The 19,372-nt window shown below is 40.8% G+C and overlaps 1 protein-coding gene across 1 annotated transcript in view; it reads left to right on the top strand.

The window, feature by feature from the left end:
• LOC140211156 (uncharacterized) overlaps window positions 1–16,656 on the top strand; it is a 193,435-nt gene extending 176,779 nt beyond the window's left edge. Inside the window, exon 8 of the mRNA XM_072280681.1 lies at window positions 15,906–16,656. Within this exon, the coding sequence (XP_072136782.1) occupies window positions 15,906–16,102 (197 nt within the window). The 3' untranslated portion in view covers window positions 16,103–16,656. The remainder of the gene's footprint in view (window positions 1–15,905) is intronic.
• Window positions 16,657–19,372: the final 2,716 nt, after the last annotated feature.

Below are 19,372 nucleotides of genomic sequence, written 5' to 3'. Positions count from 1 at the left end.
ATGGAAGCTGCCTTTCTGAGACACTGCTTCCTGAAGATGTCCTGGGTACTTTGTAGGCTAGTACCCAAGATGGAGCCAACTAAATTTACGACCCTCTGCAGCTTCTTTCGGTCCCGGGCAGTAACTCCCCCATACCAGACATTGATGCAGCCTGTCAGAATGCTCTCCACAGTCTATCTATAGAATTTTTTTTAAGTGTTTTTGTTTACATACCGAATCTCTTCAAACTCCTAATGTAGTCACTGTCTTGCCTTCTTTATAGTTGCATCAATATGTTGGGACCAGGTTAGGTCCTCAGAGATCTTGACACCCAGGAACTTGAAACTGCTCACATTCTCTACTTCTGATCCCTCTATGAGGATTGGTATGTGTTCCCTCATCTTACCCTTCCTGAAGTCCACAATCAGCTCTTTCGTCTTACCGTATCTCACTCCGGTACGCCCTCTCGTCTCCATCTGAGACTCTACCAGCAATGGTTGTATCACCAACAAATTTATAGATGGTATTTGAGCTGTGCCTAGCCACACAGTCATGGGTATAGAGAGAGTAGAGCAGTGGGTTAGGCACACACCCCTGAGGTGCACCAGTGTTGATCATCTGCGAGGAGGAGATATTATCACCAGTCCACACAGGTTGTGGTCTTCCGGTTAGGAAGTCGAGGATCCAGTTGCAGAGGATCTAATTGAACAGCATACTGACATAGGTGTTTGTGTTGTCCGGGTGGTCTAAGGCCATGTGAAGAGCCATTGAGATTGCGTCTGCCGTTAATCTATTGTGGCGATAGGCAAATTGCAATGGGTCCAGGTTCTTGCTGAGACAGGAGTTCAGTCTAGTTGTGACCAACTTCTCAAAGCATTTCATCACTGTAGATGTGAGTGCTACTGAATGATAGTCATTAAGGCAGCTCGTATTATTCTTCAGACAGTTGAGGAAGTTTGGTATAGGCCCCCATGTCCTAAGAACTTTCTACAGGGGCTCAATTGAGAGTAATCTGACTGGCTGCATCACTGCCTGGTATGGGAACTGTACTTCCCTTAATCGCAGAACTCTGCAGAGAGTGGTGTGGACAGCCCAGAGTATCTGTAGTTGTGAACTTCCCATGATTCAGGACATTTACAAGGACAGGTGTGTAAAAAGGACCCATAGGATCATTGGGGATCCAGGTCACCTCAACCACAATCTATTCCAGCTGCTGTCATCTGGGAAGCGGTACCAACGGGCAGAGGGAAGCTTCTTCCGCCAGGCCATCAGACTGATGAACCCATGCTGATTTGAAAGTACTCTATATTACACGGACTGTTCTATTTATTATAAATAATAAATTACTATGTTTGCATATTACACATTTAGATGGAGATGTAATGTAAAGATTTTTACTCATATATGTGAAGGATATGTAAGAGATAAAGTCAATTCAATTTACTTCAATTCTTAGGCACTAGTATAACTGTTGCCTTTTTGAAGCAAGTGGGAACTTCTGCCAGTAGCAGTGAGAGGTTGAAAATGCCCTTGAATATTCCCGCCAGTTGGTTGGCACAAGTTTTCAGAGCCTTTTTCGGGGTCTTCCGCCTTGTGAGGGTTGACTCTCTTTAAAGACAGCCTAACATTGGTTAGCCTAACATCCCTGAGACAGAGATCACAGGGTCACCGGGTGCAGCAGGGATCTTTGCAGCTGTAGTTGTGTTCTCCCTTTCAATGCGGATATAGAAGGTTTTGAGTTCATCTCGTAGCGAAGCGTCGCTGCCATTCATGCTATTGGGTTTGCTTTGTAGGAAGTAATGCCTTGCAAACCCCGCCAGAGTTGTCATGCATCTGAGGTCGCCTCCAACCTCATTCAGAATTGTCTCTTCGCCCTTGAAATAGCCCTCCACAAGTCATACCTGGTTTTCTGGTACAATCCTGGGTTGCCAGACTTGAATGTCACGGATCTAGGCTTCAGCAGACGACATATCTCCTGGTTCCTCCATGGCTTTTGATTTGGGAACGTACGGCAAATCTTTGGAGGCACACACTCATCCACACTGGTTTTACCGAAGTCGGCAACAACTGCAGCATACTCATCCAGGTTTGAAGCTGAATCCCTGAATACAGTCCAGACCACCAATTCAAACCAGTTCTGTAGGATGAACTTGAGTTCATCCCACTTGCGCTACCTCCTATCAGCCTCTCCTGTGTTCCCAATTACTTATTTTAACTTTCATCAGTCAACCTTCATCTTAATTTTAACATTTTCATCTTTGCTTTTAAAATCATCGATGGTTCTATCCACCCAGTTTCACCACATCTGTAATTTATAACCTTTTAGCCATCTGAGTTATTTGCCAAAGGTAATTTTTTACTTATCCTGTTTTTTTTTTTGTTCCCCTCTTTATGGACACCTGACTTCAATGATGAAATAGTTCCCTAAATCTCTCTACTTTCTGTTTCAATGCACTTAAAACCTACCTTTTTTCCTGAGTTTTCTTTCAGCCATTCTAATGTATGATTCAGAGTCACACTTTGTTTGATTGCATTTCTGTGAGGTGACTTGGATGATGTCTTTCGCTAAAGGTGCAAAATAAATATTGTAGTTCACCAGAAAATCCTTCTTGCCTGTAATGTGTTCTATTATGACAATCCCCCACCATTGTGACATGCTCTTGCTCACCAGTGTCTATATGGTCACATGCTTATTAACAGCACTGAAGGAGGCTATTTGGCACATTGAGATAATCCTCCCTCATCTAGACAGACTACTCCTCTCAGTTCATTCCTCTTTGTTTTATTCCCATGTAACCCTGCAGATATATTGTTACTCAGAGCAGTGCACTGAAAGAGGGCTGTCAGTAATGCTGCATTTGGATGAGACATGAATGTAAGGCACTGGCCCTCCTCTCAAATGCATGCAGGATGTCCTGTGGCTTTTATTTCAAGGGTGCTCTCTCAAAGTTCATTGCTCAAAAGATGTAACAAGTGTTGAATTTCTGATTATGTAACCAATTTTTCTGAAATTGTGCAGTCTATAGATTGAATGCAATGTTCGCTGTCACTTTACATTCACCAGGATGTTCCCTGGATTAGAGTGTATTAAATATTAGGAGAGTTGAGGATCTTAGATTGTTTTTTTTCCTGGAACATTGGAGACTGAGAGGCAACCCATGGGAGTATATAAAATTATGAGAGGAGTTGTCAGAATCAATTTCCCATCATGAAAGTGTCAACTACAAGAGGGCACAGATGGGGAAAGTATAATGGAGATTGCAGGGCAAGTTTATTATGCAGGATGGTAGAAGCCACAAATGTGCTAGTAGGTGCAGGCAGATACAATGGTAACATGTAAGAAGAATTAAGAAGGGCAGAGAATGGAGGGATATAGATCATGCGTGTGAGGATGAGATTAGTTTTATTGACATGGTTGGCTGTTCCGTTGCTGCACTGTACTGTTTAATGTTCTGTGTTCTAAATATCTGCTGTGGAGGTTTTCCTACTAATCTGTTGGCATGGTCCATGTTAACCAACTGTATCCTTGTTCCACTGTAATGCCATTTTATTTAAGTTAGGCACAGTCGTTTCAAACCCAAGTTTCTCTGTCTTAACGTGAACACTGCATAAAGGATCTGATGCCCTCATCACCAGATCCAAGAAAGTCTGTTCCTTGTTCTGTCAAAGGGTTTTGCTTCCCATAGATATAGCCTGACCTGCTGAATATTTCCAGCATTTTCTCTTTTTATTTTAGCCTGTTCTCCACTTGGCTCAATTTGGTCAGGGCCAAAACAGTACTTCCACATTAGACAACACTTCATCTGTCAATCTGTTGGAGTAATCTTTTGTACCTGGTGTTCCTCGTGTGGCCTTTTATACAGACCTGACACAGATTGGGGGACCATTTTGACGAGCACCTTCGCTCTGTCTGTCACAAAAGGTAGGACCTCCCAGTGTATAGAAAAGCTGAGCTATGTTCAAGAACTTATCAGAGGATCTGAATGAATATGCCACAGTGATCATGGACTTTATAAAGACAATTGTGGATCAGAATGTCTCCACAAAATCATTCAGAGTCTATCCTACCCAGAAATCCTGGATGAACCAAGAAATCTGCAGTCTGCTGAGGGCCAGTGGCGTTCAGGTCTGGTGACAGGAGGTCCAGGAATGACTACTGGAAAGCCAATTCACATAGGAAGTGGCAATTCTGGACTAAATTGAATCACAAAAGGGTGCTCGATGGCTGTGGCAGGACTTGAATGCTATCACCTCCTACAAAGTAAACTAAGCGACATACATGACAACAAGGTTTAGTTTCCAGATGAGCTCAATGCCTTTTATGCTCACTTTGACTGATAAAGTATGGAGGCACCTTCATGAAATCCAACAGCCCTGTTATTTCAGTCTCTGAGGGGTTGGCGTGAGAGCGTCCTTCAGGAGGTTGAAACCACGGCAAGCATCTGGCGCAGATGGAGTATCTGGCTGGATACTGAAGACCTGTGCTGAGAGCTGGCTGGAGTATTCTCTGATATCCTTAAGCTCTCACTTCAGCAGTATGTGGTCCCCAGCAGCTTCAAACAGGCTTCAATCATACCCAAGAAGAACATGGTTACTATCATCCAGTAACACCTATATCCACTGTGATGAAGTGTTTTGAGACTTTGTTGATGAAACATATCAACTACTGCTTAAGGAGTGGCTTGGGTCCACTCCATTTTGCCTACCGTCACAACAGGTCAACTGCAGATACCATTTCAATGCCTCTTCACTCAATCCTAGATCATCGGACAGTAAAGATGCATACATCAGGATGCTCATCATTGATTGCAGCTCAACTTTCAACACTGTCATCCCCTCAAAGCTAATCAATAAGCTCTAAAACCTAGGCCAAGATACCTCCTTGTGCAACTGGATCTTCAATTCCTCACTTGCAGACCCCAGTCAGTGTGGATTGACAACAACATCTCCTCCACAATCACCTTCAACACGTGCACCACAGTGCTGCATGCTTAGTCCCCTGCTCTACTCATTTTACACTTGTGACTGTGAAGCTAAGCACAGCTTCAATGCCATGTTTAAGTTTGCTGATGACACCACTGTCTTTGGCTGAATCAAAGATGGTGATGAATCAGCATATGAGAAGAGATTGAAAATCTGTTTGAGTGGTACCACAACAATCTCTCACTCAGTGTCAGCAAAACCAAAGAGCTGATTATTGACTACAGGAGAAGGAAACCAACCAGAGATCCATGAGCCAGTCCTTATCAGGGAATCAGAGGTGGACAGATTCAGCAACTTTAAATTCCTCGGTATTATCATTTCTGAGAATTCGTCCTGGGTCCCACATGTAAATGCAATTACAAATAAAGACGTACCAGAGCCTCTATATTCCTGTACATTTGCAAAGATTCGGCATGTCATCTAAAACTTTGACAGACTTCTATAGATGCACAGTGGAGAGTATACTGACTGGTTGCATCACTTCCTGGGATGGAAACCCTCATGGCCTGGAAAGGAAAAGCCGACAAAAAGTACTAGATACGGCCCAGTCCATCACGGTATAACCCTCCTTTCCATTGAAAACATCTACAAGGAGCTCTGTTGCAGGAAAGTAGCATCCATCATCAGGGACCCCCGCCATCCAGGCCTGTACTTTCCTCAACCACAGGACTCTGCAGAGAGTGGTGCAGACAGCCCAGCGCATCTGTAGATGTGAACTCCCCACTATTCAGGACATTTACAAAGACAGGTGAGTAAAAAGGGCCCGAAGGATCACTGGGGACCTGAGTCACCCCAACCACAAACTGTTCCAGCTGCTATCATTCCGGAAACGGTATCGCAGCATAAAAGTCAGGACCAACAGGCTCTGGGACAGCTTCTTCCACCAGGCTTTCAGACTGATTAACTCATGCTGACACAACTGTATTTCTATGTTACAAACGTGTGAATATTGACTATCCTGTTGTACATACTATTTATGTTTGTATAATAAATTACTATAAATTGTACATTGCACATTTAGATGGAGGCGCAACGTAAAGATTTGTACTCTCCATGTATATGAAGGATGTAAGTAATAAAGTCAATCCAATTCAATTCTTGAACCAGAGGTGATAACTTCACTCACCCCAACACTAAACTGGTATCTCACACTATGGACTTGCTTTCAAGGACTTGACAACTCATGTTCTCAATATTTATTAGTCACTTATTTATTATTACTTCTTGGTTTTTTTGTTTGCATTTGCAACATTTGTTCTCGTTTGCACATTGATTGTTTGTCCCTCTGTGTGTGTGCAGTTTTAATTGACTCTATTGTGTTTCTTTGTATTTACAGTAGATGTCCACAAAAATTAAGTCTCAGATTAGTATATGGTGATATATTTGTCCTTTGATAAGTTTACATTGAACTTTGACTTTTGAAGTACCCATTTTCATTTGGCTTCCCATTTCCATTCCAACATGTCTGCCTATGACTTCCTCTGCTGCCACAATGAGGCCAAGCTCACCAGAGTAGCATCCATCCTTATGGCATGAACATCAATTTCTCCAGCTTTTAGTAATTACTACCCTCCGCCTTTTCTATCCCCATTCTGGTTACCCTCTCACTCCTTCTCTTCTTCTGGCCATCACCTCTCTCTGGTTCTCCTCCTCCTTCCCTTTCTTCCATGGTCCACTGTCCTGTCCTGTTGGACTCCTCCTTCTTCAAACCTTTACCTCTTCCACATAGATCCTTATTTCAATCTCTTCTGTCACCTGGTTTCATCTATCACCTGTCAGCTTGTACTCCGTCTCTCCCCCGAGTTTCTTATTCAGGCTGCTGCTTTCCCCACCTTTCCAGTCATGATGAAGAGTCTCAGTCTGAAACGTCGACTCTTTATTCACCCCATAGATGCTACCAGACTTGCTGAGTTCCTCCAGCATTTTGTGTGTGTGTGTGTGTGTGTGTGTGTGTGTGTGTGTGTATGTCCAGCATCTAGAATCTCATATCTATGATGGCTCCATAGCATTAATTCATTCATTTAATTACCCTTTCCCAGCTGATAGACTTTCAAGCTTCTCACAATTATTGCACTGCTCTTTCCTACTCTGTGGCTAGTCTTAGGGAGTCTCTACACTCTTCCTAACAAATCAAGTCACTTTTTATTGTCATTTTGACCATAACTGCTGGTACAGTACACAGTAAAAATGAGACAGTGTTTTTCAGGACCATGGTTCTATATGAAACAATACAAAAACTACATTGAACTACGTAAAACAACACAAAAACTACACTAGACTACAGACCTACCCAGGACCGCATAAAGTGGACAAAACAGTGCAGGCATTACAATAAATAATAAACAAGACAATAGGCACAGTAGAGGGTAGTAGGTTGGTGTCAGTCCAGGCTCTGGGTATTGAGGAGTCTGATGGCTTGGGGGAAGAAACTGTTACATAGTCTGGTCGTGAGAACCCGAATGCTTCAGTGCCTTTTGCCAGATGGCAGGAGGGAGAAGAGTTTGTACGACGGGTGCGTGGGGTCCTTCATAATGCTGTTTGCTTTATGGATGCAGCATGTGGTGTAAATATCTGTAATGGCGAGAAGAGAGACCCCGATGATCTTCTCAGCTGACCTCACTATCCGCTGCAGGGTCTTGTGATCTGAGATGGTGCAATTTCCGAAGCAGGCAGTGGTGCAGCTGCTCAGGATGCTCTCAATACAACCTCTGTAGAATGTGGTGAGGATGGGGGTGGGAGATGGACTTTTCTCAGCCTTCGCTGCAAGTAGAGATGCTGCTGGGCTTTCTTTGCTATGGAGCTGGTGTTGATGGACCAGGTTACATTCTCCACCAGGTGAACAGCAAGAAATTTGGTGCTCTTAATGATCTCTATGGAGGAGTCGTAGATGTTGAGTGGTTGCTCCGTGTCCTCCTGAAGTCAACAACTATCTCTTTTGTTTTGTTGACATTCAGAGACAGGTTGTTGGCTCTGCACCAGTCCGTTAGCCGCTGCACCTGCTCTCTGTATGCTGAATCGTCGTTCTTGCTGATGAGACCCACCACGGTCGTGACATCGGCGAACTTGATGATGTGGTTCGAACTGTGTGTTGCGGCACAGTCGTGGGTCAGCAGAGTGAACAGCAGTGGACTGAGCACACAGCCCTGGGAGCCCCCGTGCTCAGTGTAATGGTGTTGGAGATGCTGCTTCCAATCTGGACTGACTGAGGTCTCCCAGTCAGGAAGTCTAGGATCCAGTTGCAGAGGGAGGTGTTCAGGCCCAGCAGGCTCAGCTTTCCAATCAGTTTCTGAGGAATGATTGTGTTGAATGCTGAACTGAAGACTATGAACAGTATTCGAACGTATGCATATGAGCAATGTCTTCTTCAACTTTATTCACCATATACATGTACAGTGCCTATAAAAAGTATTCATTCCCTCCCTCCCCTTGAAAGTTTTCATGACTTATTGCTTTACAACACTGAATCGCAGTGGATTTAATTTGGCTTTTTGACACTGATCAATAGAAAAAGGCTTCTTCGTGTCAAAGTGAAAACAGATCTCTACAAAGTGACTAAATTAATTACAAATATAAAACACAAAATAATTGATTGCATAAGTATTCACCCCCTTCTAGTCAGTATTTAGTAGATGTACTTTTGACAGCAATTATAGCCTTATGTCTGTGTGGGTAGGTCTCTATCAGCTTTGCACATCTGGTCACTGCGATTTTTCCCTATTCTTCTTCTCAAAACTGCTCAAACTCTGTCAGATTGTATGGGAATTGTAAGTGGACAGCCCTTTTCAAGTCTAGCTACAAAGTCTCAATTAGATTGAGGTGGACTCTGACTTGGCCACTCCAGGCCAATAACTTTATTGTTTTTAAGCCATTCCTGTATAGCTTTGGCTTGCGGTCATTGTCATGCTGGGAAACAAATCTTCTCCCAAGTCTCTTGCAGATTGCTTCAGGTTTGCCTCCAGGATTTCTCTGTATTTTGCTGCATTCATTTTACCCTCTACCTTCACAAGCCTTCCAGGGCCTGCTGCAGTGAAGCATCCCCACAGCATGATGCAGTCACCGCCATGCTTCATGGTAGGGATGTGTGCTTTTGGTAATGTGCGGTGTTTGGCTTACGCGAAACATAGCGTTTAGTCTGATGGCCAAAAAGCTCAGTTTTGGTTTATCAGACCATAGGACCTCCTTCTAGCTGCCTTCAGAGCATCCCACATGCCTTCTGGCAAACTCTAGCTGAGATTTCATGTGAGTCTTTTTTTTCCAATAGTGGCCTTCTCTTAGCCACTCTCCCATAAAGCCGTGACTGGTGAAGCAGCCAGGCAACAGTTATTGTATGTGTAGTCTCTCCCATCTCAGTCACTGAAGCTTGTAACTCCTCCAGAGTTGTCATAGGTCTCTTAGTGGCCTCTCTCATATTTTTACTACAATCGATTGATACAGCTCGACTGCACACAGGTGTCCATTTAATGAATTATGAGACTTCTAAAACCAATTGTCTGCACCACTGAAGATTTAGTGTGTCATATTAAAGGGGGTGAATACTTATGCAATCAATTAGTTTGTGTTTTATATTTATAATTAATTTAGGTCACTTTGTAGAGATCCATTTTCACTTTGACACAACAGTGTCTTTCTCTGTTGATCAGTGTCAAAAAGCTAACTTAAATCCCCTGTGATTCAATGTTGTAAAACAATAAAATGTGAAAACTTCCAAGGGGCGTGAATGCTTCTTATCGGCACTGTACATGCAAATTCCTAATACATATAATTGTACAATATATGGTGAATAAAGTTGATTCTGGATCCTTTTGACAATGTTATTCTTCTATCTCTACCTTCCAACCTCTCCTCCTCAAAAAGCAGAAATCCTTGAATATGATGTTCCCTGCCTCGATCCTCGATCCCCTTGCAGCTATGTCTCTGTAATTGTAACACTTCGTGCCTATTCGTCTCTAGGCAGATTTCCCAAACACGTTCTCTGAATTTGTTCTCGTAGCTTTGGTACCATTGGTAGATGTATCTTATTATGAATGCTTCATAGATTAAGGCACAAAGCCATCTTCCTTGATGTTGCATTTTGGCCATCTTTGGAATACTGATCACCATATTATAATGAGGACAGAGGAAATGGAGAACATTTATGTAGATTAAATCAAAAACGTGACTGAACATATCAGGAAATAATGAACGGATGGTTTTCTCTTGAGAAACGAATGCATAGGTCGACGAAATTATGCAAGGTTTTGTTGCAATGGATACAAAGTTTTTCCAGTCATAGGAAACTAGAGGTGGCTGGTACCGAGGAGAAACCCAAAGAGAACTCAGAAGAATTTTGTGGTATCTAAGCAGTGGTAAGAATATGGAATTTGCATCCTCAGTGAATAGTCGACACAAAAAGTTTTGATGTATTTATTGAGGCAAGCTACAGTGACATGCAAAGGTTTGGGTATCTGTTACTGTGAACAGTTAAGTGAGTAGAGGATGAACTGATCTCCAAAAGTCATAAAGTTAAAGGTGAAACACTCTTTTCAACATTTTAAGCAAGATTGGTGTATTATTTTTGTTTTGTACAATTTTAGAGTGAAAAAAAGGAAAAGAGCACCACGCAGAAGTTTGGGCACCCCTAGAGATTTGAGCTCTTAAATAACTTTTACCAAGGTTTCAGACCTTAATTAGCTTGTTAGGGCTATGGCTTGTTCATAGTCATCATTAGGAAAGGCCAGGTGATGCAAAATTCAAAGCTATAAGTACCCTGACTCCTTAAACCTTGTCCCAACAATTAGCAGCCATGGGCTCCTCTAAGCAGCTGCATAGCACTCTGAAAATTAAAATAAATGATGCCCACAAAGCAGGAGAAGGCTTTAAGAAGATAGCAAAGCGTTTTCAGATGGCCGTTTCCTCGGTTCGTAATGTAATTAAGAAATGGCAATTAGCAGGAATGGTGGAGGTCAAGTTGAGGTCTGGAAGACCAGGAAAACTTTCTGAGAGAACTGCTAGAAAGGCAAATCAAAATCCCCATTTGACTGCAAAACACCTTCAGGAAGATTTAGCAGACTCTGGAGTGGTGGTGCACTGTTCTACTGTGCAGCGACACCTGCACAAATATGACCTTTATGGAAGAGTCATCAGAAGAAAACCTTTCCTGCAACCTCACCACAAAATTCAGCGTCAGAAGTTCGCAAAGGAACATCTAAACAAGCCTGATGCATTTTGGAAACAAGTCCTGTGGACTGATGAAGTTAAAATAGAACTTTTTGGCTGCAATGAGAAAAGGTATGTTTGGAGAAAAAGGGTGCAGAATTTCATAAAAAGAATCCCTCTCCAACTGTTAAGCACGGGGGTGGATCGATCATGCTTTGGGCTTGTGTTGCAGCCAGTGGCATGGGGAACATTTCACTGGTAGAGGGAAGAATGAATTCAATTAAATACCAGCAAATTCTGGAAGCAAACATCACACCATCTGCAAAAAAGCTGAAGATGAAAAGAGGATGGCTTCTACAACAGGATAATGATCCTAAACACACCTCAAAATCCACAATGGACGACCTCAAGAGACGCAAGCTGAAGGTTTTGCCATGGCTGTCACAGTCCCCCGACCTAAACATCATCGAAAATCTGTGGATAGACCTCAAGAGAGCAGTGCATACAAGACAGCCCAAGAATCTCACAGAACTAGAAGCCTTTTGCAAGGAAGAATGGGCGAAAATCCCCCAAACAAGAATTGAAAGACTCTTAGCTGGCTACAGAAAGCGTTTACAAGCTGTGATACTTGCCAAGGGGGGTGTTATGAAGTACTGACCATGCAGGGTGCCCAAACTTTTGCTTCGGGCCCTTTTCCTTTTTTGTTATTTTGAAACTGTAGAAGATGGAAATTAAAAAAAGGTAGTCTAGCTTAAGATATTAAAGAAATGTGTCACCTTTAACTTTATGCCTTTTGGAAAACAGGTCATCTTTTACTAGCTTAGCTATTCACAATAACAGAAATTTTGGACCCAGGGTGCCCAAACTTTTGCATGCCACTGTATATGCAGAATATATTTACATATGGTTTATCCCTGTGTGATCCAACATTCTGTATATTGTACCTTAAATTCTGCACATTAATCAGGAGGCATATATTGGGATGTTTAATTACATTCAGCATCATGTTTTCCCAGAATGAAACGTGATAGTGACCAGACATTTCCTGTCAGTAGTCACTGTTTCAATCCAACTATGAGAGTCTTGAATAGGATGATTTCATTCAGGTTCAGATCCAAATCAGTTTACTATCATATTCACCAGAGTGCAATAATAATCCTTGCTTGTGTAATGTCACAGAGTAAACAGTATGCATGGTGATACTAAATACAACAATAAATACAGCAACAAGCACAACACTCTGGAATGGTGCAAAAAGAAATGCTTAAGTGACAACTATGAAGAGTTAGAACCAGGGATTTGAGAACTTGGCAGTGGAGAAGTCTGATAGCAGTGGAGAATTAAGTCACAACACCTGGGCTTTCGAGAAGAGAGAAAAGAGAATACCCATGGTGGCAGGCATCCTTGATGATACTACTCGCCTCCTCTACATTGGTGAGACCCTTTGTAGATTGGGGATCATTTTGTCAAGCACCTTAGCTTCATCCACACAAAGCGGAATTTCCCAGACACCAAACATTTCAATTCCCATCTCCTTTCGCGTTCCAACATGTTGGTCCATGACCACCTCTTCTAGCAGGATGAGGTGACTCTCAGGCTGGAGGAGCAACACTTCATACTCCATCTAGGTAGCCTCTACCTGAACATCGATTTCTCCAACTACTGGTAATTTTCCCCTCCCCCTTTCTCCTTCTTCTGTTCCCCACTCTGGCCTCTTACTTCTTCCATCACCTGCCTATTACCTCTCTCTGATGACCCTCCTTCTTCCCTTTTCCTATGATCCACTCTCCTCTCCTATCAGATTTCTTCTTCTCCAGCCCTTATCTCCTCACAGCCTAAATCATTCCCCCTCCCCCGCACACTGGGCTTCATCTATCGCCTTCTAGCTTGAACTCCTTCCCCTACCCCACCTTTTTATTGTGTCGTCGTCTCCTTCGTTTCCAGTCCTGAAGAAGGGTCTTGGCCCAACACGTCAACTGCTTATTCATTTCCATAGATGTTGCCAGACCTGCTGAGTCCCTCCAGCATTTTGTATATAATTCTACTCATCTTCCTGAAGTAACGCACTGCAAATATCGACTAAAAGGAGCAATGGGCCAAGCCTGTGATGGACTGGGTAGTGTTCACCACTCTCTGCAGGTTTAGATGGTCAACAGCAGATCTGGGGCTAAGGTGCAACCTGTCAGGCTACTTTCTATTGTGCATCTGTGAAAATTCGAGAAGATCCTCATGAACAAGCTAATCCTTCTCAGGCACGTAAAAAAAGTACATACACTGATGTGCTTTCTTGATTATCACAGCAGGAAAAGATGTTACTGGTGATATGGATTTATTTTCTGAGAACTATTTCCAATTACAGTGGAACTTGAATAATTTTATCCTGGGCACACAGTTTGTTAGGTACTTCTGGAATAACATGGCATTAAAACTGTAGCAATGATCTGGGAGATATGTAGAAAAAATAAATTGCATATCTACATTCTATGGGTTTGCCAATGCTGTTTCTAAAATGGTCCCACAAACATCCAAGCCATTCCAGTCAATTCATGCAATCTACCACTCCCCTCCCTTGACACTGCTTCCTGATCTCCCATTGGACCCCAGCTGTCTCCTCCCCAAGCAGTCAGGTGATCTCTCATCCTCCCTCCACCCTTCAGCCACTCTCAACATCTATACAATAAAGTTCAAAGTAAAATTTATTTTCAGAGTACATAAATACTCAGAGATTCGTTTTCCTGTGGGCGTACTCAGCAAATCTATAGAATAGTAACCATAAGCAGGATCAATGAAGGAGCAAGACCATAGATGACAACAAACAACAAATAAAAGGCAGCTAAGTTTCAATTTTACTGTCCTTTCCACTTTAAAGAAATATATTTGCTTTTAGTGTACTAACCTTTCATTTATTAAATTTCTTTGTAATTCTACGCTCCTAACTCAGCTAATTTTTCTTTACAAAGTTAGATATGTGGCTCCCCAGCCCAAACACAAATCCATTTGCAGTACCATTAGTCCCGTCCAGTCAATTTGAGTACATGAATTCTCTTTATCTCCTGCTGGTAATTGCATTACAAGCCAATGAGATTAATGCAGATGGACAAAAAGGTGGCGTGAATGTGGTGTGCTGTGCAAATCTATGACTGCTTTCAAATTATGCCGTTAGTCTTCCTTTAATTCCATGAGGTATTAACTGTGAAAAGCTTAAATATTTTTGGATAACCTTAACTGTGATATGTAATTCCTTGTCTTAACTCAAAAAATCAACACCAAGATCAGAAGCAACACACACAAAATGCTGGAGGAACTCAGCAGGCCAGGCAGCATCCATGGAAAAGAGTACAGTTGACGTTTCAGGCTAAAACCAGGGTCTTGGCCCGAAACGTCGACTGTACTCTTTTCCATAGGTGCTGCCTGGCCTACTGAGTTCCTCTAGCATTTTGTGTGTGTTGTTTATTATTTTTCTTTGTTCTGTACAGTTCCTATTAAAACCCAATTAACTGTTCATTCCATCTCTGTGTCTCTCCCTGTACACTTGGGCCATCACTGAACTCCTGTAGAAACTGCATTTCGTGTTGTAGTGTGTATTTCAGCACTGCATTGTAGTGAAGAATTGTGTACTTATCTGTCTGAAGCCATTACAGTACATTAAGAAAACGACTGCCTATTTGGTAATCTTGCTCTTAATGTCTGATCCACTTTAATTAAAGAGAAAGCTATTTGGTTTTCTAGACACGTTCTGGGAAGTAGCAATCCTGTTTTCATCTCCGGTTTAAAATTTGATGAAATTATTGTGGCGTAATTGTGGCAATTGATCTCTATAGTCATTTGTGTTCTGTTTCCCAAGTAACCAAAAAATAGAGGTTTTATTTTTGTGTTTGAATAATACGGTATTTGTAAATATGCAGAAAGTGACATCTGGACTACCTAGTATCAAGAATAACTTGTTTTATCTTTCATAAGGGGAAAGGATTTTGAAGTACGGATCATTCACCAGCTAACTCTTCATCGAGTTGCAACCAAGATCACAGAAAAAGTTGTGATTTTCTTCCCCCCCTCTCCCCCCGCCCCGTTCTCTCTTTTCAGGGTGCGAATGATGGTCCATTTAATCCTGTTAATTAAAATCAAAAGGGTCCAGCGTTTTAGTATACCTTTGGTGTAAACTCATATCATTGATCTCAGTCTCTTAAGTTGCTTCCCAATAAGTCTTTGTTTTCTATGTTAGTCAAATTGACTGGTATACGCTCATCGATAGAGAATGTTGAATCGAGCATGCTGATTGATATTGGTGAAAATTTTGAAGTGCACAATAAATTATGCAATGTCCTTTACCACCTGGAGCCGTGATTTAAATCATTCCAGATAAATTCATCTTTTCCATTGGTTGAAGAGTCAGTGTTTGTTAGTGGGTGGGTTGAGAAATATTATTCATGACCCTATTAACATTAGAGGTTGAAAAAATAAGAATTACATTCCTTATTACGGGTGTGTCTCAACACAACCATGGTGAGAATTAAGTTAGGTCCTTTTGGGGATTTTTGCTTTAAAAAGGAAAAACCTAAAAATCTGAGCAGACTCTCATGAAATATAGATCATGGAGAAAAATAAGCAAACTGTTCAACTGAAAGTTGACTATATAAATGGTTTCAGCATTATAGAATGATCTTAAACTTCCATGAAGCACTTTAGGTTGCTTCTCCACTTTAAAAGTGCTATATAAGAGCAAGTTGTTGACAACTGAATGTGGTAAAGATTTGGTGTGTTATATGAGAAGGTGACACCTGATCTGTTTTGTTTGTTGTGGTGTGTAGGAGAAAAGAATGAGAGTGAACCTGATGAGGAGGAACTGGTCAGTCTGAGTAAGCGTCTAGTGGAGACCGCTGTGATTAAGGCTGTACAACAGTATCTAGAGGAAACACAATCTAAAGCAAAACAGAACACAAATGGGCAGAACATCAGCTCAAAATGTGTTACGGACACTGACCCAAACAATGGCAACAAGAAGTGAAAATGTTACATTTTAAAATAAGTGTTTAACGTCAGCGGAGAGTATTTTTATGAATACACATGATCATTGTATCAAATGTTCAGTGCTCCAAGGATGAAAAAGCTAAGGAAGAAATAATAAATCAAAATGACGAACCATCAAGACCTTCACAATTTATTCATCCAGGGTTTTCCAACGCAACAACCGAAGGAAAGAATGGTCTTCTGTTCAATGCTTGTGTCTGGATGTCAAATGTGATAAAAGGGCCTCAAGTATCTATAAATGTTGATTTGATTTTTCTTCAAGGCACCATTTTCATTGATTTAATTTTACAATTATTTTTATTATTGATGTAACAGAAACAGTAAAACACAATAAAATAGAATATATCTAAACTGATTGCAAATAAAACTGATTGAATTATTGGAATAAGCTATGTAGATTTTAAAATTGTTACATGTAAGCTGAACCTTCTAGGACACGGGCATATTACATATTTATTTATAATTATGGTTGTGCAGTTGAAAAACTCTACACTTTGTTTATTTTTTAGTTTGAATAAATTTTAGAATTAAATCAGCTTTTGTTAAATGAAACACATTTCTATCTTTTCTTCTTCAGGAAAAAAACACGATTCAGACGTAATTAGGAATGCTCTGCAGAAAGAGACCATTGCAGTACAGTGCAAACTTAATCAGATAAAAGAAGTATTGTCGCATCCAGGGACACAAATGAGAATACGGAGTGAAATAGCTGTAAAAAACAATGCAATGAAGCGGTGATAAGCAGGAGGATAGAACAGTCAATATTGATTCTTATGACTTGTAAAATGGAAAAAAGTACAGTAATAAATCCTCAGAGGAAATTGAGGATCGAGTTCACCTAATATTAAACACGTTTCTTATAATCATTACTTTGAACATCAACTACTTCAATTAGAAGGTATAAAGTTAAGTATTGCTTTATTGAAAATTCAGTCAGGATGTAATATTATGGTTCGGAATCAATTTTGATTTCCTTTATATCATATATAGATAGATGACATGTATATCTATCTACATATAAACTGCTTTTACTTTTTTTCTAAACATTATTAAATTGAATGCTTCAATTTCTATCTCTGGCCAGGCATTGATTAGTTTACTGTTGTCAGTAAGAAATCAACTGAGAAAAACAGCTTTTAGTTGGTTTGACCTAAATAAATTACACCTACATAGATATTTGGAAAGGGTTGTTCTGAAGAATATTTATTTAATTTGCATTTGCTTCAGACTAATTTGCATCGCTAATTTGGGACTAATCAATAGGTCTGATGCTTTTACTCGGATAATATGACTTAAATATAATCTGCCTGATTTTACTGGTCCATGGTCGATTAAATTAAATTCCCAGCAATGAATCACAGATGATTTTTACCACTCAAGACTATATGAAACATTTGCCTCCCGTGTATTTGTGCGGTTGGCATTTCCTCAATTGCGTAGTGGTTAGCACAGCGCTTTACAGTACCAGTGACCCAGTTTCAATTCCTGCCACTGCCTGTAATGAGTTTGTAGGTTCTCCCTGTGACCATGTGACTTTCCTCCGGTGCCCCAGTTTTCTCCCATGGCCCAAATACCCACTAGTTGTTAGGTTGGTTGGTCATTGTAAGTTGTCCAGTGACTGGGCTAGGTCTAAATCAGGGGAATACTGGCAGCGTGGCTCAAGGGGCTGGAAGGGGCTATTCCGTGCTGTATTTCAATAAAAGATAAATATGGTAAACATGGCGGCCTAGCAGTTAGCATAACGCTATTACAGCACCAGTGACCCAGATACAGTCCTGCCACTGTCTGTCAGGAGTTTGTACATTTTCTCTATTACCCTGTGGGTTTCTTCTGCTTGCTCCAGTTTCCTCCCACGTTCCAAAGATGTACGTGTTCGTAGGTTAATTGGTCATTCGGGTGTAACTGGGCACCGTGCTGTATCGCTAAATAAAATAAAAGCAAAGAATTCAAAACTGAAGCAGAACAGCCCTTTCAAGACTATGCAATTACCAAATACAAAACTGATATCTGCCTTCTGTGACTCAACTAGAATCTTAGATTTTTATCCATTACGGGGCAATATTTAAATTATTTCATTAACAAACATAATTCATTTTCACTGAATCATCTTTTATCCTATCTTAACATCCATTTTACAATTATTCAAAGTTCATTTTATTGTCACAATATGCATGTACAATACAATACTGATATTCATCTTCTTCAGATAGCCATGAAATATAGAAAGACCATGGGAGTTGTTCAAAGAAAACACACCAACTCACACCCCACCCCGGCATGAAAAAGGAAAACAAAGCTCGCAAACCCCAATATGCCCCAACTTCTCCCCTGCAGGAAAAAAGCAACAATAGCAACAAATCCCCAACCCCCACAGAAAAAAACAGTGACAATAACAATCCCTGATCCGCTCACTTGCAGAAAAGAACAGCAACAGTAGCATCAAAGCTCTCAACACACACACAGAATTAACAAACCACCCACCTGCCAACTGGCCACGAGAAAGAAAACACCAAAAACCTGAAGGAGACCGATTTAACAGATATGGTTTCCTACTATATGATCAGTTACAAACATTTGTGGTTCACTGATCCATTTATGAAAGAAGATCTGACACCTATATGCAATCTTACCTTCATGTGACTTCAGGTCCAGTATATACTATATTTCACATGTGGATTTTAAGCAATTATAAATGTTGACTAACATTAAAATTGTCATTAGCCTAAATCACTCTGCTGCTAACTAACAAGAAAATAGGATTAAACTACTGTCTGAATTTAAGCAAGGATGTATTCCAATGGGCCTTTGAATGTCATTTTCACTTCTAAGGAGCAGCAGTGCATGAGTTTATGTTTCCCAGTCAGCAGTCAGAAAGGCTTTTACAAGTAATTTCTGGTATTATTTTGAGTGTATAAGTAATTCAGATACTAGATTTGGCAAGTTGTTTAAAGCAATGTGATACATATTCATTTATTTTCACTAAGTTCTTTTCTACAAGCACTGTAAAGTTAATATACTTAAGCCAAAGAAATAATGGCGTAAAGAACCTGAGAAAAATGCATAAATCTGCTGGTCTTTTTTAGATTTCTTGATATTTGGGAATGACACTGGTTAAAGTAAGCCAGCTGAACATTTCAGGGTGCAGAGAGGCACAATAGACATCTGTTTGAATAAAATGCACATGGCAGATTTTAATAGATGTGAAGAGAATTCTTGTATTAACAAAATAATTATTCAAAGATGTTCT

Source organism: Mobula birostris, chromosome 2, assembly GCF_030028105.1.
Source record: "Mobula birostris isolate sMobBir1 chromosome 2, sMobBir1.hap1, whole genome shotgun sequence".
Classification (NCBI taxonomy): domain Eukaryota; kingdom Metazoa; phylum Chordata; class Chondrichthyes; order Myliobatiformes; family Myliobatidae; genus Mobula; species Mobula birostris.
Note: the sequence above shows the minus strand (reverse complement) of the source record. Positions and strands in the feature narration are given on the sequence as shown.